The following is a 22,974-nucleotide window of genomic DNA, read 5'->3' on the forward strand; positions in this document are numbered from 1 at the left end:
TGCTAAAGACTCTGTGCACCCCTGCAGATCCACTCTCCTCACTTTTCACTCAGGCACCTGCCCCGGGAGCCTGGCTAGAGGGACCACAGCAACCAAGTTCCCTTGACCTCTGACTTGTGATTGGATTTGCCCAGCGGGAGCCCCCAGCAAAAGAGGGAAGGACAGGAGGAGGGGAAGAGTGAGGGATTTATCCTAGAGGCTTCTCCCTGCTAAGCTCTGGGTGGGCTGTGGCCTCACCTCCCCACCAAAGCAAAGTTCTTGGGGATGTGATGGGGAGAAGCTTCCTTTCCAGACACAGTTCCTTCCAGGTCCTAGTACTGCTTTGTCCCTCCTTTATCTTCGAGGATATAGGAGAGATGTCCCTGCGGCTGCCAGTCCCCAGGACTGCACCAGCCCTCCCAACTTCCCTTAACTCTGTCCCCAACTTTGTAAATTTCCCCTTCAGTAGGTCTCTTTAACTGGCCCCTTTTGAATGTGCTCCTGTTCCCTACCAGGACATTGATTACAAATTTTTTTTAATGTTTTATTTATTTCTGAGAGAGAAGGAGAGACAACATGAGTAGGGGACGGTCAGAGAGAGAGAGAGAGAGAGACATAGAATCTGAAACAGGCTCCAGGCTCTGAGCTGTCAACACAGAGCCTGAAGCGGGGCTCAAACCCACAAACCGTGAGATCATGACCTGAGCTGAAGTTGGACGCTTAACCGACTGAGCCTCCCAGGTGCCCCAGGACATTGATTATAGAGAGTAGGACTGAGATTTGGGGGATACAGAGACTCCTCACCTGCACCTTAATCCGCAATCTCAAACTCAAACTAGGTTTGCAGAAAGTCTTGCTTTGAGTGTTTTAGCACCAGTAATAAAGAGGTTCCTTGCTTCCCATCCTGGATCAGCTAGCTAAAGGTCAGTGAATGCCACTCCGTAGGCTTTTATAGTTATTGCTACGTCAACCACTATTATTATAATTAGCACCCCACATATCTGTATTTATAATATTGCAATGGTTGTGTAAGAGTTTGGGGTTGGGGTCAGTGTATTCAAATACCAGTAACACCCATCTCTCTCTGTGAAAAGGAGAACGTACAACCAGATAGAGATTTGCATGTGGACCACAATGACTCATGAGTCTTGACTCTTGTCTCTCACCTGGGATCTGAGATCTGACCACTGTGTTCACTATGCTAGTTCCCAGAAAGCAGAAAACCCTAAAATTTGGTTGGGGAACCAGATGTTCTCAGAATACTTCAGGCTTGACACAATAACAGGTTAAATGGAAAACAAAAACAAGGGCACCTGGGTGGTTCAGCCAGTTAAGCGCCGAACTCTTGATTTCAGTTCAAGTCATGATCTTGTGGCTCGTGGGACGGAGCCCTGCATCAGGCTCTGCACTGACAGTGTGGAGCGCTTGGGATTCTCTCTCTCTGCCCTTCACACACACTCTCTCTCTCTCTCTCAAAATAAATTAACATTTTAAAATAAGTTTAAAAAAGAAAAAAAACAAAACAAAAACAAGAAAGAAAAGAAAAAAGAAAACGAAAAAGAAAAGAGAAACCATCCCAACTTACACGTGGTAGACTTCTCGCTTTTTCCCAGCTATTTTTAAATCAAATCACCATAGTATCTATGGCATTCTGGAGATTGCAGGGCCTGTGAGTCATATCCTTATTTACAGGAATGATGGGGAAAGTCAGCATGTTGAGTATTTGCTTCATTTTTGAGAAGTGAGCAGGCAATTAAGAAGCTGGGGGGGTGGGGGAAGATAGTCTGTCTCACACATAATTTTACCTTGTCCTACTATCTCCTTATCTTTCCCTTTCCAAGACTCAGATCTGAGACAACAGCTAACGCCCAGACATGTTCAGTGACAGACAAAATAGGTTGAGAGCAGCCGATTGCAAATGCAATTTCTCCCTCAATTTGGTTGTTGAAAAACTTGGTTCCTCCTCTATTCACACTTGCCCTAACCTCCTTAGTCCAAAAGCAGCCACTAAAAAGTTTCTCAAAGACCAATTCCACAGGGGCCTACTCTGTTTTCTGGCTTGTGTGACTCAGGCCATCACCTCACCATCATTATCACACTATCTACACTCACAAAAGCCACCCCCACACAAAGACTGGATATGAAGGAACATTTTCAAGGTCGCAAGGAGCAGAATGAAGTAGATATGATTTTAATACTATAACTTAAAACTCTTTTGAGTCAAAGACATTTTTCTTTCAGGTAGCTTTTGTTGGTAACCACAAGAAATCATATATTCCCAGTTAATTAAAACACAGACTGTTCCGGTTAAGCTTCAGACTTCGGCTCAGGTCATGATTTCGCAGTCCATGAGTTCAAGCCCTGTGTTGGGCTCTGTGCTGACAGCTCAGAGCCTGGAGCCTGCTTCAGATTCTGTGTCTCCCTCTCTCTCTCTCTCTGCCCCTCCCCTGCTTGCATTCTATCTCTCTGTCTCTCAAAAATGAATAGGTGTTTTAAAAAATTAAAAAGAAAAGAAAATGATTATTTGATAAAAATAGATGGCAAGTGTTTATCTCCTAGAACAAACAATACTGCATACTAAATCAAAATAAATAAATAAATAAAACAAGATGGGTGAAAAATATTGTCATAGAAGTTCTAATTGCTTAAGAATATTCTCTTGCCAGTTCTAGGTTTGGCAACTTTGAAACATGAGATAAACCCTTAAAAACAGGCGGATAATAGAAATACTCATTAAAAAGAAGGATTGTTAGTGTCACCTAATTTAATCTATTAATGGTGACTGTGAAGGTAGATTCAGTCTGTCTTTTATTCCACCAGGCCATGTGATACTACCAAGCATTTATGATTCTCTAAGGAGAAAAATATTCATTAAAATGATTTATCAAATCAAATGCATATAATAACCCCATATAACTAATCATCTATCTCTCTAAATGTATACAATATAAATACTCCTGTATAGCACTCTCAGCAACTTAAAGTGAAGTAACTTAAAAAAGAAAAATCTTCAAACATGTCACTATGGAAGATAATGTGTTCACATGGCACGCCCTATGCTTAAATTCAATGGCTTCCTATTGCTTTTAGGATTCAGGCCAAAATTCTTAACGCAATCTTCAAGTTTCTGCCTTATTCTACAACCTCATCTGTATCACACTCCCCCTACATCTTCATGCTCAGCCACGCTGGTCTTCCAAGTCTTTGAACATGACACAGGGCCTTTGTACATGTTTTCATTCTGTCTAGATGCCTTCCTCCGCCCACCTTCTTAGCCTCTTTAGCTCTTATTCATCTACCAAATCTTAGCTCAGGAGTCACCACCTTAAGGAAATCATCCCAGCCTCCTTATCTCAGTTAGATTCTCTTTCATAAACTAGGTTTCTTTTCTGCTTGGCACTTACCTCATTTACATGATGTATTTGTTATCTCTTGATACATAACAAATCACCTCGAAATTTAATAGCTTAAAACAACAAACATTTATCATCTCTTGGTTCCTGCTGCTCAGGAACCAGGAGCAGATTGGTTGGGTGGCTGTGGCTCAGAGTCTTGTGATGTTGCATCAAGATGTCAGCCAGGCTGCAGCCGTTTGAAGTCTTGCCTGATGCTAGAAGATCTGCTTCCAAGTTCACTCATGTGGCCTCAGTTCCTTACCCTGTGTGCCTCTCCATGGCCTGCTTGAGTCTCTTCCGAACATGGTAAATGGCTCTCCCCAGAGCAAGTGATCCCAGAGAACAGATGAGAAGGAAGCTCCTGTGTCTTTTTTGACCTTAGAAGTCACATACTGCCATTTCTTCTCTATTCTGTCTGTTAAAAACAGGTCTTTTAGTCCACCCACACTACAGGGTAGGGAATTTATGCTCTACCTTTGGAGGGGATTTTTGGATATATTTTAAGATGACCCCAGGGCTTCTGAGTGGCTCAGTTGGTTGAGCATTTGGGTGTTGATTTTGACTCAGGTTGTGATCCCAGGGTTGTGGGATGGAGCCCTATGTCAGGCTCTGTCCTGAGCATGGAGCATACTTAGGATTCTCTCTCTACCTCTGCACCTCTCCGCTGCTCATTCTATCTCTCTCTCTCTCGCTCGCTCTCTCACTCTCCCAAAAAAATAAAAATAAAATAAATAAAATAAAAGACTACCCCAAGTGGGTATTTGGGTAAATGTCTACCTCCCTTACTAGACTAAGGGTACCTAAAGAACAGCACCCATTTTTTTATTGTTCACTGTTGTGTTCCTGGAACCTTCTAGAATGCCTAACAAAGTACAAGCATATAGGAAATAGTTAAAAGAATGAATGAATTAATAAATGAACAAAACTTTGTATTTCAATCCCAATGCTAGGGAAATTTGTACAAACTACGTAACATGGGTTACTAATTTGGGAGCATGAGAATAATTACAGCAACCTTTCAGGTCATTATAAGAATTTAACAATACAGGGGTACCTGGGTGGCTCAGTCGGTTAAGCATCCAACTTCAGCTCAGGTCATGATCTCACAGTTTGTGGGTTCGAGCCCCACGTCGGCCTCTGTGCTGACGGCGAGCCTGGAGCCTGTTTCAGATGCTGTGTCTCCCTCTCTCTGACCCTCCCCTGCTCACACTGTCTCTCTCTCTCTCTCAGAAATTTAAAAAAAAAAAAGAATTTAACAATACAGCCTATGTAAAGCACTGGCATAGTCTGGCCAGAAGGGGCTCAGTAAATGTTGCCTCTCATCATCTTTGCTTCAGTTACGTATGGAATTCATCCCAAGTCACATGGATTCTACTTATCCTGTCTCTCCATCCCTCCTAGTCTGTTACTCCATTTCCATTGCGACCTCCTTCTTCTTGCACACTCCTTTCTATTAACCTTCTGACAGTTCCTCATGCCTCTGGTCTCTATCTCATGTGATCCATCCCATGCACTACAACTATATTGCTTATCTTCAAGTCCTGCCCTGACCATTCACGACTCATTTCAAAACATTCCTATCCAGGGGCGCCTGGGTGGCTCAGTTGGTTAAACATCTGACTTGGGTTCAGGTCATGATCTCATGATTCGTGGGCTCAAGCTCCACACTGGTTTCTGTGCTGACAGCTCAGAGCCTGGAGCCTGCTTTGGATTCTGTGTCTTCCTCGCTCTCTGCCCCTCCCCCACTCACATCCTGTCTCTCTCTCTCTCTCAAAAATAAACATTAAAAAATGTTTTTAACATTTCTGTCTTAAGTCCCCCCACAACCAGGGCCCAGTGGAACTTCTCAACTTCATTTTTCACTACCCCCTGCATATATTCTACAGGAAGACTCTTCACAGCCCCCATATTTGTGGCCCTAACTCTGTGCTTCCCAGTCATTGTCGTTCTGCTCATGTCACTCTTTCCTTCCTCGAACTACTACTGAAAACTTCATCTATCTTATTGCCCTTATGTTTATTCATATCTTCAGAAATGGGAACATATATGCTATTTCTGTTACTAAATTGGAACATCTCGAAAGTTAGGACTCTGTAATTCATTCTTGCATCTTCTGTTGCTATTCCTCTGCCCTGCACTAGGAAAGTGCATAATAAACTTTTGTTGAATTGGATTTGAATTCCAGTTGGCTTTTATCTCCTTATTTATACTGACTTCATGATACATCCAAGTCCAGATACCAGAAGGAGATAAAGCACATGTTCTGCCCTTTCCAGTGATTGGAGATTTGACCTCTAGCCACATATAACCACATTCTTTTCGTGTCTACATAAACTAAATGACCCACAGAGAGCAAATCTCTAGCAGAGCAAATGCAGAATATAATATAGGTTACATTTTCCTTTAATTCCGCCTCTAAAGCAAATATCTTCACCTTAATTGGACCTCTGTGCTCATTTTTAATGCTCTATATCATTTTCATTATTGTTAATATCAATAATACTCTAAATGTATTTGAAGATAGGAAATTCTTAAATGATTCTGTGTTATATAGATAACACGCAGAGGTGAGTAAGACTGCAGGGAATATTAATGAAAAGATAAGATTGGCAATGCAAGAAATTTTGCCTTTAGATTTCTCTGACAATGCTTCGAAAGTAGATGATGTTTCATATTTTCAGTGAATAAAAGCCTGCCTCAAACACACACACATAGGGAAATTCTCGCTTTTGAGTCATGAGTAGATACCTTTAGGAAACACATAATAAAATTTCAGGCTGAGACAGGCACAGACATTAAAACTATTTACGCAGTGTCTCCTCAATATATTACCAGTGGTGTCGCAACATTTTGACCCTATTAAATTATTTTCATCCTCATAGAGCAAAGATATTTTGGAACTATATTTCCCTGCCCCCAATTATCTTTAAGGGGCCATGACTGCTTGAATTCTATAAATATATGTAACCTTCTTCAGATGGGCAATGACCAAAAATTAATTCCTATGTTTAGACATTGGTAACGTATGCTTCATTCTCCCAGTCCATTAACCCTGGATTTATATAAATTTAGCAGACAATCCCTTCTGTATATTATTATGTATAAGAGTTACTAAAGAGGAAGTTTCGACCAGGATAATAGGGACTTTCATCTTCGGTCAAATGTTAAAGCACCTTCAGAGTGAATAGACACATGTAACATTAAGAGTCTGAGATCTAGCAAAAAGGTTTAGTTTACAAATGAGGAAACTGAGGGCCAGGGATTTAGAGACTTCTTGGACTCTGCACCAGCTGGCAACAAACTCGTGACCCTGCAATGCGCTTCCTCTTGGCATCTGCCCACCTGCCCAGTGACTAGTCTCGTCCTGGGTGTATCAGACTTGTCACCATTGGCACGTTGGGCCAGACAATCCTCTGTAGCTGGGGGTGTTATCCTGTGCATGGCACGAAGTCTAGCAGCATCCTTGGCCACTATTCTCTAGATGCCTCTTCATCTTGGTCGTGACAATAACAAGAATAAAATGGCTCTAGACCTTGCCACATGTCCCCCTAGGGGTAAGTTACCCCCTGTCCGTAACAACTAGTCTATCCTTGGCCACCCTGTTGTTTTAATCAACTATCCTCTTTTATGTTTTCTGGGCAAATACCTTAAGACACTAATGCATCGTCTTGACTATTAGAACTCTGCATGACTTATATGAGAAACCACAGTCTTTCTAAGAAAAGGGGCTTCACTGCTGATTCTGCACATACAAATACAACTGAGAACACGTTTTGACCCAGGCTAGCCAGTCCCGACTAATGTTAGCATGAGGGAAGTTAGGAAAGGGACAAACTACAGACGGACAGTTTGATTCATGTTTAATGAAAAAGAAGTTACATGAATAGAAGTGGACATAAAACAAAGAGATCCATTTGGGGAGCTATGGTGGTAGGTAGTCACATATTCTTGAATGTAGTCACATATTCTTCTTAGTTATCACTGATCCAAAACCTCTCCTTATATCCAAAACAATGTCATAATCATAACCTCTCCTTATACCCAAAACAAAGTCATAGTCATAGTTTCACTGATGTTTTCATGGGAACTCACCAAAGTAATGTCCAAACAATACTTTTCCATTTCCCGCATGCCCCCAAAACACACACAAGCAAAGGCAGAGATGTTTACTGGCTGGTAACATGGTGTGAAAAAAAAATGCGGCCTTATCAGCTTTTTATTACAACAGCAAGTTAGCACTGGCAGTATGCTTTGGCACAAACACGCTTTCTGCTAATATTTTCACGAGGAAGTTTTTATGATATGCAGCCATTTATTCTTAGTACCATCAGTCATTGAGGGGTTAAACCTAACTCTGGTGAACATAAAAATGTACGCAGAAGTTTCTGACTTCAGGTTGGAGCCCAGTTGAAATATTCAAGATGTGAAATTTAAAAGTACACAGGTATGAAACTACAGTGAGCATCTTACCAGTTTGTTTTCCTGGCTTAATTCCGTTCATGATTGTTAGCCGAGTCAATCAATATTCTACTTTCATCATTTTCTACCCTGATGTACAGTCTGATCACATCTTCGGAAATAAGAAAAAAATATATCTTTGGAAATGAGTTATGATCTCTGAACACATAGATTGGCAACAGGCTTGCTTTAATGATCTTATTTAAAATATAATCTCCCTTCTCGCAAACTCGATCTGGCAAGCATTAAATTCATTACAGATGTTTGCAACATGGGTAATAAAAGGAACCAGTAGGCTTTACACACTATCCCTTGAAAACAAAAATCTTTTGGCCAGCACACAGCAGTCACCAACCTTTTACACTCACATTGAATAGTTTCAAGTTAGGATGAGCCCTGCCTCTTCTGATACTGTATTCTAAGTTTTTCCAGCTGTTCTACACATTGGGACTGAGCCAGCTTCAACGTCCGGTTCTCCTCCATCAGGGCCTCGAATTCCCGGGCCAACTGAGCGGCGTCCACCTTCTCCTTTTCTGCCTGGTCCAGCTTGGCAATGAGCTCCTTTCTGAAGATCCAGGGAGCGGGTGAGGAAAAAAGCACAAAATTTAATGCAAACAAACTAAATTATGCAGTAACAGCATAATGGAAGCAGAATGTTTGATTCTGCGTTTCCGAATTTCACCATCTCTACTTGCTTCCAGTGACTTCCTTTCAGCTCTTGCAGCTTCGCAAGTTTTGACCACTTTATTTTATTCTAGCACGTCTACCAGACACACCCAAAATACTCAATATAGACCCAAAATATGCAGTAAGTCCTCTGACAGTCAAAAAAAGGTGATATTTTTTTAAAGAGTACAACAAACTGTAAAAGTTACAATTAGTTTAGGGGAAAAAAAACCCAGAAAGTCCGTTTATAATTTGTTATCTATTATATTAGAAGTAGAACCGAACCATAGTTTGGCCTTTACCTTGTCTTTGTCTTCCAAATTCAGTTACTATCTTCCTTTGTTTTCTACTTCAGAGCTTATCAAACCCTTATCAGTCTTCTTTAAGCTAAAGAATCCAACTCCTTCCTGCAAATATTATTTTCCATGCCTTTCCCTACTGCCAATATAGATAGATACAGTTATATAGATGATATAGATATAGATATAGATAGATATAGATATAGATATAGATACAGATACAGATGATACAGATATAGATATAGATATAGATATCGATATCTTGCAGCCCTACTTAATGAAACAATATATTTACATTTCCTGCTGGCCTGACTCTAGAATTCAGAGAGCAGGTTAAGGTTATTGGAGCAATAAGGAATGACAAGGTCTTAAACAAATCCAGTTCTCAGTAATTACCTGTCAATAATTCATTGATATAAATACACATAATAAGGAGCTAAAGATTCCCAGTCCATGTTTAGATTTACTAAACATGACAGCTCAACACAGATCCACTCCCCTTATGTGGGTCAGTTAATCCTAAACTAGATCTAACAGAATTCTTTGCCTATAAGTGTGTGTCACATTTCCTTCTCTGTAGGCAAAAGTGCACAGAAACCTGGAAGATTGCTTTAACCAAGTGACCAACCTTGACATCACCAGTAAGGAGATAAATAGATACCACATGCACCGAGAAGGACACATTCTTTTTCTGGTATTCCTGCCAAAAATGCACATACTAAACAACTCAAATTGGGGGAAATTCTACAAAATTCCTAGCCTGTACTCTTCAAACTGCTAGCCTGAATGGGTCCACATTTAAAGAAACTAAAGAGAAATGACAAATAAGTGCAATGTGCAATTCTGAGCTGGAAACAAAAATTGCTGCGAAGGACATCATTCGGAAATTGATGCAATTCAAACATGGATTGTGAAATAGCACTGTATCAATGCTAAAATTCTTAATTTGTAATTATTGTACTGTGGTTAAGTGAGAGAATGTCCTTGTTCTTAGAACATACTGGGGCACGTGGGTGGCTCAGTCAGTTGAGTGTCTGACTTCGGCTCAGGTCATGATCTCATGGTTCCTGAGTTTGAGGCCCAAAGGGGGCTTGGTGCTGTCAGTACAGAGCCTGCTTTGGATCCTCTGTCCCCCTCTCTCTGCCCCTCCCCTGCTTGCTCTCTCTTCCCTCAAAAATAAATAAGTAAATATTTTTTAAAAATTTTTTAAAAAGAAAATACTGAAGTATTTAGAACAGTGGAGCATGATTACATGGGAGATAGATAGATAGATAAATAGATCGATAGATTCATAGAGATAGAGAGACAATAGATAGACAGATACCTCATCTCACTGAGACATGGAGAGAGAGAGAACCCTGGTAGTGTGCACTGTTAGCTGGGAGAGAATAAAGCACAACTGGGAGGTTTTTAATAATCAGTAAATCCAGGGGTGCCTGGGTGGCTTAGTGTGTTGAGCATCTGACTCCAGGTTCAGGTTCAGGTCATGACCTCGTGATTTGTGAGTTTGAACCCCACACTAGCTCAATGCTCTCAGACAGTCAGGGCTGGGCCACTGTCAGACTGTCAATGTAGAGCCCAATTCAGATCCTCTGTCCCCCTCTTTATGCCCCTCCCTCTCTTGTGCTCTCCCAAAGGTAAATAATAAATATTTAATAATAATATAATAAAAATAATAATCAGTGAATCCAGGAAAGGATATATGGGAGGTCTTTACACCATTTTGCAGCTTTTCTATAAGTTTGAAACTGTCAGAATAAACAGTTACCCCAGGAAAAGGACAAAACACAAATCAGAACGAAAGTTCTAGTATTTTCTTTCTCTACCCAATGGACTGTTTTGTGCACTTGCTTTATGACCACTGAGCAAAACCGGCCATTGGAAAGAAAGTACCCAGAAGGGACAAAGAGAAGGTAAGCTGCAACACTGATATGCATATACAGAAAGGTCCTTTGAGCTCTTATTGATCTTTGAATTTCCCATGGTATTTAGAAAATCAAGACTCCCAATAAATACTTGCTGAATGAATAACAGAAGAGTAAGATACCTCAGAGACAAATCACATGCATTAAAGATGAAGAAAAAGAAATGCAAAGGGCTTAACTTAATTGAAAAAGTCCCACGACTAATAAGACTAAGCCAGAAATCAAATCAATCCTTCTGATTAAATGTTTATGGCTCTTTGCCTCTAAGCATAGTTTAAGCAATAAATGTCAATAATTAAATATTGGTAAAGCTCCTTACATAACTGTCCTAAAACTTAGAGAAGTAAAAAAGGACACATGTCTCTCAATCCTCCACCCATCAGATCATCTATTCTTGTTCTTTTTTTCTTTTCAAATTAACTGTCTCACACAAGTAATTCAAATGGAAATAGAGTTTTACTTTCAAATCATGGTCTAGGAATTGACAGTACCAGGTATAACAATGGCTATCATCCTGGTTCCATATCTGACCTAATTTAAAACTCCTGAAGACATCTGTTATTCATTTTGACTGGTAGCAAAGATAAATCAGCAAATCACAGATTTTACAACTAAAAGGAATGACCGTGATTGTCTAGTCCAGTTTTCTTGTGTTGGAAAAAGTCAATAATAATTTCTTCCTTACTGGAATCAAGAGGACTCAACTGATAGGTTTCTCAATTAGTCTGATGTATCTGATAAGCAACTATACATATATTTAATGAGTGCTGTCAAAACATCTGTTGTCTCCTGTCCAAGACCTATTTATATAGATGTACTTATGTTCGTCCATTAGCAATTCATAATTAAACCTGGCACATCAAGCTATGGAGACAATCTTATAAATAGATGATCTGAGGAACAAATCAATATCTATAATTGATTAGAATGTGATCTTGCCTATTATTTTGTGTTTATCATTTCTATCATTCCCTCAGTGTAATGTGATATGGGGGTAGAAAACCATAATTACAGGAATCCTATTTCTGAAGTCAAAAATCTGTAATACAGTTTCCAACATGATGTACTTCAAGAGTAAAAAGGCCATAACCTTGGGTCCATCATAGACTCTCTGCCACTCCCATCATAAGCCATATGCCTGGAAAAGTTTTTATTTGCTACAACAAATAGGGAAAGAGAAAGTCCAAGCGAAGAGAACTTTGAAACTTTGTGGAAACTAACTCCAAATTTAAGTATATTATTTATGTTGTAGGAGGTTGGGACATGAATTCATCATTAGGACAAACAATTTCTCTAATTTGGGAAGGACCACTACCATGGTTTTTGTAGACTTTTGTAGACTTTCAACGGTAACTAAGCCTTTCATTTGGAAAAGACAAAATCCTAGACAGTTTGGACATAATGAGCTAAAGAGTTTTGGGTAATAATGTTATAAAATACTGGGGAAGATTTATTTTAAATCGTGATTTCAACTGTACTGCTGGTGGTTCTTAAAAGACATGTGTTCTAGTACAAGCATGGCACACAGGACAGAAGTAGCTGCCGCAAGATGACAAAAAGTATGTGAAAGTCTACCTTCATTTTATGCAAGTGGGGAAATAACAAATGGCATTGAAATGGAATTGCGAAATACAGTCTAGACTGTGGCATTGCAGCCCTACAAACGCATAATGCATAAGGAATACATGTATTATATCATTTGGGAGCCAAAGGGCAACACTTACTTGCAGGAAGAAGTGAGATTTGCTCTAGAGTTTCTCTTGGCACAACTGATTGTTTGGGCTATACAACCCTTTGCTATTGGTGGCCGTCCTATATCCACTGGCATTGTAGGAGATTTGGCAGTATCCTTGGCCTCTATTCACTAAATGCCAGTGGCATCTTCCCCCAAACTGTCATTACAACCAAAAATGTCTCTAGGTGTTGTCAATATCCTAGGGTTTGGGGGCTGAGGAGTTGGCCCAGTTAAGAACCACTAATTCCAAAGGAAATGGAGATTTCCACTATCAATCATCCTGCAAAGAGTTAATCCTGGAATGGGAATAGATGAAAGACAAATGTTTCCTCACTCTGCTCCCCCAAAGACTGGAACCTCTTTCCTTAGCCAGGGAGACCTACTTAAAGGCATGCTCACTGAGGAGTGGTAAATATTCTGTCCCTTTTAATATGGCTCCAGGCAGAGATTAGATGGAGAGATACTGAGGAATGAGATTCCAGTTAGAAGACTGAACAGCATGTAATTAGGTGGCATAAAAGACCCAAATCATTATGACGGGGGCAATAACAGAAAGTGTAATCTCAAAGCCTGATGAAGTTTGGAACATTGGGATTTCACACATAGCTAAATCCTAAAATGAAAAAAATCCCTTGGCTATACTTCTGGTTCTCTCATTCATCCATTCGAGTATTTATTGAGATCCTTTTGCACACCAGGCACTATCCTTGATTCTTGCTAGCCAAGTTGGTCTCAGGAAGCACATCTCTACTATTACAAAATGAATGCAAGTCCTATACCTTCTACAGAGGAATACCCATATCAAGATGTCTTAGGGAGGAGGATAGGACTCTCCCCCATTACTGCCTACATTACAGACACTTATGGAGAAATATCTCCATTTACTATTGCTTTATGACAGCAGAAACCTAATCTCTGGGGGCTGTGTAAGTGTTTTTTAATAATTTTTTTAACTGTTTAGAATACAAGGCACCTGGGTGTCTCAGTTGGCTAAGTGTTTGACTCTTGATTTTGGCTCAGGTCATGATCTCACGGTCATAGGATCAAGTCCGCACTGGGACCTGCACTGAGTGTGGAGCCTGTGTAGGATTCTCTCTCTCTCTCTCTCTCTCTCTCTCTCTGCCCCTTCCCTGGTTGTGCTCTCTCTCTCTCCCAAAATAAACATTTTTTAAATAAAATAAATGCTAAAAATAAAATAAATATAAATATAATAAATATATAAATATATTTATTACATATAAAAAATATAAAAGTGAGTTTTGGTTTTCAATGTATTCTAGCTATACCTTTTTTCAAGGAAAATCCTAGTCTGAGATGAAGCAAAAAAAACCCAACCAGATCTAATGGGACCTTCTTTCATTGACCTTTGGACAGTCCCCTGCCTGATCCCCCCTCCATCTCCAACCTTTGAAAGGTTCCCCAGAATCTCTACCATCAGGAATGTCCTAAAGAAAGAAATGTTTCCAGTTAAACATAAAAATCTATTGTTATTGAAAAATGCAGAAAAAATTAAATGCCACCAAACAAATCAGAACAGGGCTATTTTTAGACTATGCTATTACAAATTACATATGCTCCCTTTCCCCCTCATCCCCTCAATGAGATGTTGCTTCTTCAGTCATCATTTTATATCTTTTTAAAAGATATGAAAATATAGGCCTGATGATTTTTTGTTACCCCATATGAAAATCCTTTTCTAATGTTTTACCTGAACTCACTAAAATTATATAGCATTTTTTTCAGTTCCATAATAGAGAAATGATCCAACTAAAATATGGGCAAGGATCTGAATGGACGTTTCTCCAAGAAGACATAAAAATGCCAAAAAGCACGTGAAAAGATGCTCAACATTTTTAGCTGTCGGGGGACTATAAATCAAAACCACAATGAGACCTCATTTTGCACTCACTAGCATGGCTGTAAGACATGCTAAGTGTTGGCAAAGATAAGGAGAAATCGGAACCTTCAGACACTTCTGGTGCGACTCTGAAGTGGTTCAGCCACTTTAGAAACAGCCTGGCAGCTTCTCCAAAGGTTACACTTTGAGTCACCATATGATCCAGAAATTCCACTCCAAGGTACATACCCAAGTGGACAGAAAGCATACATCCACTCAAATCTTGTATACGAATGTTCATAATAGCCAAAAGGGCAAACACCCAAATGTCCATCAGCTGGTGAATGGATAAAGTAGGGACTATCCATACGATGGAATATTATTCAACAATAAAGGTGGATGCTACAAGGTGAATGAACCTTGAAAATCTCTTGTCAAGTGCAGAAAGCCAGCCACAAAAGACCGTATGACTCCATTTATATGACATATCCGGAATAGGCACATGCATAGAGACAAAGTAGATGAGTGGTGGNAGCCACAGAGTTTGTTTCCTGGATGATGAAAATGTTCTTAAACCATAATGATGGCTGCACAACTCTGTGAATATACTGAAAACCACGGAGTTATTTTTTTTTAATGATGTGACATTTTTCATCCTGACTTTTCTAAGAATCTATCTCTCTTTCTGACATTCTCAGTCAATCTTTTAAACACCACAGCACCTGCCACAATGTTTCATATACAGAGAAGACAAATGGTTTTTCCTTTGAACAAGATAAAATGCCCTATCTGGAGCAAAGCAACCTTCGCTAATTGTAAATCTCATTTTTAGATCTAATTGTAGCTTAATCGTGTACTTTCACTTGCTGTCAAAATATGGATGATAGATTTCAGAAGGCATGAAGTGTCTACCTCTCACTTCTTTCCATTACATCCACAAAAATCTGCATGTGTTATATTTTAAGAGTTTATACAATTTGTTGAGAAAAGCATGTATATGCTTCATTTTACTATATATGCAATTCTATAAAAATATTCACGTTCAAAAGGCCTAGAAAGAGGCAAAAAAAAAAATACTGGGAGTCCTGGAAAGATGTCAGAATCCTCAGTAAGTTTTTAAAGCTTTCCATAAAATTGTCATTTTTTTCAATTGAGAAGAAAAAAAATCCAACAAAAGTAAGAACAAGCTTTTCATACATAAAATAAGCCAGAAGTGATTCTTTAAATTAAATTCACTGCATGCTGAGCTTATAGTCCCAGAAAATGTTGGACTCTCTTTATCTATCTAATAGACATGATTTAAAATAATAATTATAATCAACTCTTCTCTCTCCTCTGCAGTCTTCCAAACTTGATCCAGGGTGACCCCCTCTGGAGATGAGGGTGAAGTTCAGCTTAACCTGTGCCCGCCTGACTCTACTAAAGAAAAACTCTCCTTTAAAATACCTGAGTTAGCATCTCTCTCTATGTCTAGCTTACGCTAGCCAATCACCAGAGACAACATAATCGCCCACACTTTATGAAATGATGGGAAAGAAATTCTTATCCAAATCATCAAAACAGAGAGCTTAATTATGTAGGTCAGATCCATTTGGCCTAATTTATCTTGCTTGAACACAAAACTGTTCCGGAAAATAGCTGTTGCATAATGAATTTACACTTCAGTAAAGTGTTAATGAAAACAATGATCACCAATAATCTTTGGTGGACCAGGCTCATTTATTTATAAATATAAGATATAACCGTGCTTCCTATTTTAACAATTTATCTTAGCAATTCTTTATTGCTAATATTGACTCTGTATTTTAAATATGGACCATATAAATTACATGTGACACATTTTTACATTGCTTGTATACGCAGAGGGTATTCCCACATCTTACAATCAATCACTGGAAATCACCCTCACTCATGTTTGACCCTATGCACACGTCCCTGCTTCGGTGATTGGGACACAAAGAGAGGTTAAAAGGTATTCACATTTGTAGGGAACTATGCATAGTCCGAAAGTCAGGACATAACGTTCAAGGATAACTATTGATAACCCCAGCCTACAAATGTGCAAAAAGAATCCTTCCAGTGTATAATAAATAAATCCCATGGAGAGGTGGGGCAGGGCTATGGCTAAGCTCTCCTCAATGGTAGCATCTGAGGAAGGAATGAGTGCTCCAGACCTAGAGGCTGCTGGGAACAAGGGCACAGAGGCAGGAAGAAGTGAAGAGGCCAATGGAGCTGAAGACAACAGATGAGAAGGAACATTCTGGAGGGAGGTAAGGCCATAGGGGGCTAGAGCTTGCAAACCAGGCCAAGAACTCAATGTCCTTTTCCAGCAAAATGAAACCATAGGCAAGGAAAGCAAGTATAATATTACATTGACCAAGATGCAAAGCAGCAAGTCCTGATCCCAAACAGCACAAGCAGGAATGGAGAAAAAGGAATTTGAGAGATTTTATTTAAAAAGAAAAGAAATGAATACATACATACATACATACATACATACATACATACATACATACATAGAAAGGAAAAAAGATAACAAAAGAATTTGGCCTTTACCATGCATCTAGCCAATTATTTAGGGAAGAAGTGGGGGCTGGGAGAGGGAGCTAATATCCTGGTTTCAAGAAAAGTTCAAAGTTCAAATAGGTTTAGGGAAAAAATAAGATTAGTTAATGCAGAAACAGCAGGGATATGTTTCAATAAAAGCCCAGATGAGTCACTCTGACATCGTTATCCTATCATATTTTTAATAAAACATACAAAAAATATAAACTCACAGAACAGATAATTTAGTGGGTAAGTTTTGTATTGCCCCCCCAAAAAAGCCACACCTGGGTTAATTAAAATAAGTAAAGTTTTCCAGTGCCTTCTATCTGAGCAGTTTACAAATAAATACATAATTACCAGGGTTTTTTCTGCCTCAACATCATAGTTCATGCGTGCACACACACACACACAGAAAGACACATTTATAGGTTATTGATTATACACAAATTCTCCCTTAATTTCACCATGGGTCACTTTATTAGTAAGCTTCTTCAGTTCCTTTAAAAGAAACTTTTTTTGAGGACTCAGACTGTATGCACATTTGCAATCTGAGCCTTCCAACCACCTTCTGAAAACTCTCAGACCAAAAAATCTCAGATATACGAGAAGTTGTGTTTTTCTGATCTCCTCTTAAACATCTTTTAACCCCCTTTGCCCTTAAGTACAGGTTTGATTTTACTTTTTTTAAAAAAATTTTTTAATTTTTTATTTATTTCTGAGAGAGAGAGAGAGTGAGCAGGGGAGGGTCAGAGAGAGAGGGAGACACAGAATCCGAAACAGCCTCCAGGCTCTGAGCTGGTGGTCAGCACAGAGCTCAACGCGGGGCTTGAACCCACGAAATGTGAGATCATGACCTGAGCCGAAGTAGGATGCTCAACCGACTGAGCCACCCAGGCACCCCTGATTTTACTTTTGAAGCACAACACAGCAAGGCAATGAGAAAAGGTTTGTTGACTGAGGTCTTAGAGTAAGTGCAAAGTCTGACCCCATAACCCTTATGGCTGCCCACCATATCTTACAGTTCAACCACCATTTAAGGGAGGAGGGGGATCTTCCAAGAGTCCCAAGAACTTTATAAAATTTTCAAAACAAAATATATTTCACTCACTGACTTAAAACTAAGTAATAAATACATATCATGTATCAGTAAGAGGAAGAGGGGAGAAAAGTAGGGAGTTAAAGAATCAAAATAGGTTTTGATTATGGGTCACCACTCAACAAAAACAGTTTCAGCATCTTCAGAAATACAGTGGTGAGTAACACCTGACTCACCCTGCTTTCAGGGGTTCAAAGCCCTTAGTAGTTTCCCACTTAGTAGGAGACACAACTATTAACGAGAAGATCTCATGAATAAATGTGTAAGTGCAAACCTCCTAGTGCTAAAGTGGGAAGGTGTCTGATGCTTTGAAAGTATGAAAGAATGGGGGTCACTGGGGTAGACACTGGCAGAATCGAGTGCAGTTAAAAAGGATGAGAATTCTGAAAGAAAAAGCTTAGTGTGAGTAAAATTAGAATGCTTTAATTAATTAATTAAATTAATAGAACACCAAAGTTTCCTATAGCAGAACTGGAATGGTAATGGAAGCTATCAAGATAAAAAACTTCCTCGGGCTATTGGACTATAAAATGCTAATACGTGTACATTATTCCAAAGATCTGTCTCAGTGGCTTCTTTACTTGACATGGGAACTCCCCCATGTAACTGTTAATTAAAACTCACCCCAAGCCAAAGTGCTCTGGGGCCTTTGGGCACATCCACAGGGCACATAGTGTGATTCTGCGTAGCTGTTTTGGCATTTTTAACTTCCTGATCTAAAAATGATTATTAAGGGGCACCTGGGTGGCTCAGTCGGTTAAGCGTCTGACTTCAGCATGGGTCATGATCTCATGGTTGGTTCGTAGGTTCGACCGTGTCAGGCTCTGTTCCGACAGCTCAGAGCGTGGAGCCTGCTTCAGATCCTGTGTCTCCCTCTCTCTCTGCCTCTCACCCACTCATGCTCTGTCTTTCTCTGTCCCTCAAAAATAAATAAACGGTTAAAAAAACTTAAAAAATAAAATAAAATAAAAGTGATTATTAAAAAATTAAGTTTGGGTGGGAAGTACTCCTGTTATTCATCTCAGTACTCCATAAAATAAAGCTTTTAATCCTCAGCAGTTCCATTTGGATCCTTTCTGTAATCAAACGTGATAAAAACATGAAAGTTGCCTAGTAACCTCTGAACCACAGAACGTCACTTGCACACATCCCTCCGTCTGACCCTCAGTGTTCACTCCATTCCTTCCATGCACCTCCCCCAGTCCATGACCAGGAGACATCACGCAGAGGTGAGAGTCTTCAGGGGAACGGTACTTACTTCCTTTCCTCAAGCAGAGCGATTTCCTTTTTGACCTCATTGTATTCTTCTGCTATTTGGCAGTGCTGTTTGAACACCTGCATGGATTCCAGGGAGTCATGACAAGGCGGCAGAGGCTTCACAAACAAAAACAGGAAGAAATCAGTTCATTTCTTTGCATCAGAATACATTATCAATGATTTTGCTCTACTGATGTTCTTTAGAGAGAGATTTTTTGCATGAGAATAGCATCAGCAGTCACTATTGGACAGGGCCCGGTTGATTCTGCTCTACTGAAAATAGGGAGGTGGGCTGATATCCCCCACATTCATCTTCCAGTGTTGTTCTTGGGCAGTCTCAGGCCTGAGCCAGAGCCGGGAGGCTCATGACATGTCTATTATTTGCCATGCGTTGGAGTAAAAATAGGTCTTCTAATAATTCTGTACTTCTCCCCAGAAATCTTAAATTCTGCTTCAGAGAAGGGCAGTGGTGGGAAAATAGTTCAGCTGTCTGCTTTAATTACCCCTTACTTTCTGTTCCTGGACCCCAGAGGCATACTCCCATCCTGTAGAATGGAATAACCTTACAAGAAAGGCTCTCTTTTGAGAGACGCATCCAAACTGAAGAAATGATGCTGGACTGGAAATAAAGCTTGCAAGGATTAACAAACCCCATGAAAGACCGAACCCCAAGTAAAACAATGCTTGTAACATGTGAGTTCAAAGACAGCATGGATTCATGCCTTTATTTTTCTCCCATCTACAAGGAAACCAAAGACAAGCAGGGAAAGCCTGTAGACCCATAACATGTTGAAAATCCTACTTATTTCTAGGAAATATTTTTTATTTTGCACAGCTGGCATTCCCTGAGTTTATAATTCTAATTTCTAGTTAGCAACACATTATTGAAAACATTACTTTAAGGAACACTAGCTAATAGTCTTTTAAAGAGTTTTTTAATTACCCTTTTCAATTATTTATAGAAAATGGTATATAAAATCTGAGAAATGCAAGTTCACTGTTAAACGGGCTCTTCAGTCTAATCCCTTTCTCACAATAGTCTGTATATATAAAGAATGTGTCTGACTAGGTCATATTTTCACTAATTGTATATTAGGAAACTGGGAAGTAATGCATTTCTTCCTGCTTGCTCCTCGCGTTATATTCTTCAAAGACAAAGATTTCTTTGGGTGTTCTATTTAGCAGCCTCACCCAGGATGTAATAAAAATTCTGTAAAGTTCTATAAAATCCTATAAAGCCTGACTGATAGATAAGATGACCCCTCCTATTTATCATGAGGCCTCTGAGTAGAGGTTTCTTAAAGGAAATAAAATTCGAAATAGATTTGCATAAAATTTACCTTCACGTGGATCATCTCCTATTTCTAAATTCATGGAAAATCTAATCATAATTACATTATGTAGTATTTTTCCCTACTTCCCCATAAACACATTCATAGCATAAACTCAAGCTGTTGGGACCATTACCCCCTTTCTTTATGGTAATAAATTGAAAAGTACTGCCCAGTAGTATTACAGTATAATGCACCCCATGAGACAAAGCTCTTGCCAAAGGAATTCAGAACTCCTGGCTCCTCTGGTCTATGTCCTAGAAATCACCACCCCCTCATCAATTTTCACCTGTTACCCTGGCAAATTACCAGGAATAACAGTAAGGAGAATGAAAACAATTTACTCCGGGCACCCTAGCCAAGTTGCTATTAAATCATCTGTGTCCTGTGTCCTTCCTGGAAGGCTCTAAGACTCTACGCATCCTATTTCCTGTCCTTACGAACATCACAGAAACTATATTCAGTCCATGACATAACTTACCACTGCTTGGAGGCCCCTGAGCCACAAATTCAGCATAGTTAACCTATGTGACAGCCAAAAGATTCTAGGACTCTGTGCAAAGGCTTTATGTCTTAAGAGGAAATAAATGAGAGTAGCCATGTAAAGGGAGAAATATTCTTTGATGCCATCATCAAAAAAGTAAAACTGAAAGTTACATACACAATTTTCTTAAGAACGGAGGGGTCTTTCTCCCCCTTAGCTTGATACCTTGCAATGCTTTTTATTAAGTGGGAAGTTTCTTGCTCTGTTCTTTTTTTGCCAGCACTTCTTAATTGTGGGAAACTTGAAAGTATTATGTATAGGTCGTGAGATCATGCTGTAAGGGTATTTGAGGATAGGGCGTCTTTCCAGATATATTCAATACCCTCACATGCTCGTAACAGGGTGATCATGCTACTTACACATAACGCTACTTTCAAGATTTCTCACAATTAAAAAAGGACAAGTCAAAAATAGTTAGTGCTCAGCATCTCAGGGCGTAAGAGAATGCCAGGTGCTACTTCAGCCTCTAGCTCCCACAAGCTCTGTCTTCTCCCAGCCTGGCATATAACTGGGCACCACTTCAAGTCCTCACAATTTGCATGAAAGAATTAAAGAACAATATCATTTGCTTTTTTTTTTTTTTTTTTAAGCCAGGAGGGAAGTTATATTGCGTAACCCACTACAACATCGTAAAATCATTCCATTAGTCGCCAGGGGCCTGGGGGAGGGAGAAATGAGGCGTTGTTTAATGGGTATAGAGTTTCAGTTTTGCAAGAGGAAAAAGTTCTGGAGATTAGTTGCACAACAATGTAAATATGCTTAACATTATTGAACTGTACACTTAAAAATTATCAAGATGGAAAAATTTATGTTATGTGTTTTCACCAAAATTTTTAAAAAACTTAATGCAAAAAAAAAAAATTATCATTAGGTCTCTCCGCTATTCCTCACTCATCTAAGAATTGCGATGAAGAGTCGCTATCTGAAACTCACTTCATTTGCACCCAAATGCTCCTCTCTCCTTCCCAAATTTCTCTCCAGGGAGCTTAAAATTTCTCACGCCTCTATATCCAGCACCATTCACCACAAACCCTAAACATCAACCTCCCCCAAAAAAAACCAGCAGCAGGACCCACTGTCTTTAAAAGGCATCTGATGGTTATTCCAGGCGAAGAAACTCAGCAAAGAGTTTTTGAAATACATGTGGTTCTCATCCCAACGGGAATTCTGGTGAATAAAGAGTTTTAAGATACTTAGGTTTATACCCCATCCCCAAAAAATAGCAGAACTATAGGTAATGAGATGTTGTTTTGTATGACACAGAACACTGTCATTGTCTTATGATATAACATGTGTCTGTGCGTGTGTAGCATGATAAGGTCTTCACTTCGGGTGACTCTCTCTTACCTTCTTATAACCCCTCAAAATAAGAGACAATCTATGACCAACAGCATTCATTGAAGAAAATGAAAGTGTTTGTCTGAGGAAACCAATTTCTAAAATTCAAGCACAATAATAAGGCTTCCAGTGTAAAAATGGAGCTGTCGTAAGGCTTGTATCATGTGACATTTAAAACATTGACATTCATGAATTAATCAGCCATACGTGGGTTTAAGATCGGGCTTAACACATGTTCACACTGAAAACTAAACAATGTAAAAGTATACCGGTGGTAACCAAGTGAGAAAAATCTTTTCGCTTCTTGGAATAAAAATTAACACATATTATTGCTTTAATTCTCATTGCTTAATTTTGACTATTCTCCTCCAAGAGGCTTTTGTAGTCATCATTCCGTGCTGGGAACAGGCGAGCAATAAATAAATGCTTCGTGTTGACAGTGAATTTCTATTCACATCAGGAGAAAAAAAAGTTTCTTTATTTTCTCCACAATTATGCTACATCTTCCCACACTCTGGATACACTTGTCCCACACTCTTGCCTGAAGAATGAAATATCGCACTCCAA

At 39.4% G+C, this 22,974-nt stretch overlaps 1 protein-coding gene across 2 annotated transcripts in view; it reads right to left on the reverse strand.

Annotated features, from left to right (window-relative positions):
* Nucleotides 1-7,347: 7,347 nt before the first annotated feature.
* MAP3K7CL (MAP3K7 C-terminal like) overlaps nt 7,348-22,974 on the reverse strand; it is a 55,982-nt gene continuing 40,355 nt past the window's right edge. For both annotated transcript variants that reach the window (XM_077760188.1, XM_077760190.1), the window contains exons 4-5: nt 19,196-19,311; nt 7,348-8,397 (exon numbers count right to left, since the gene is read on the reverse strand). In XM_077760188.1, coding sequence (XP_077616314.1) covers nt 8,217-8,397; nt 19,196-19,311 — 297 coding nt within the window. In that variant the 3' untranslated portion in view covers nt 7,348-8,216. The remainder of the gene's footprint in view (nt 8,398-19,195; nt 19,312-22,974) is intronic.

This window comes from Crocuta crocuta, unplaced genomic scaffold (assembly GCF_008692635.1).
Source record: "Crocuta crocuta isolate KB4526 unplaced genomic scaffold, BGI_CrCroc_1.0 scaffold369, whole genome shotgun sequence".
Lineage (NCBI taxonomy): Eukaryota > Metazoa > Chordata > Mammalia > Carnivora > Hyaenidae > Crocuta > Crocuta crocuta.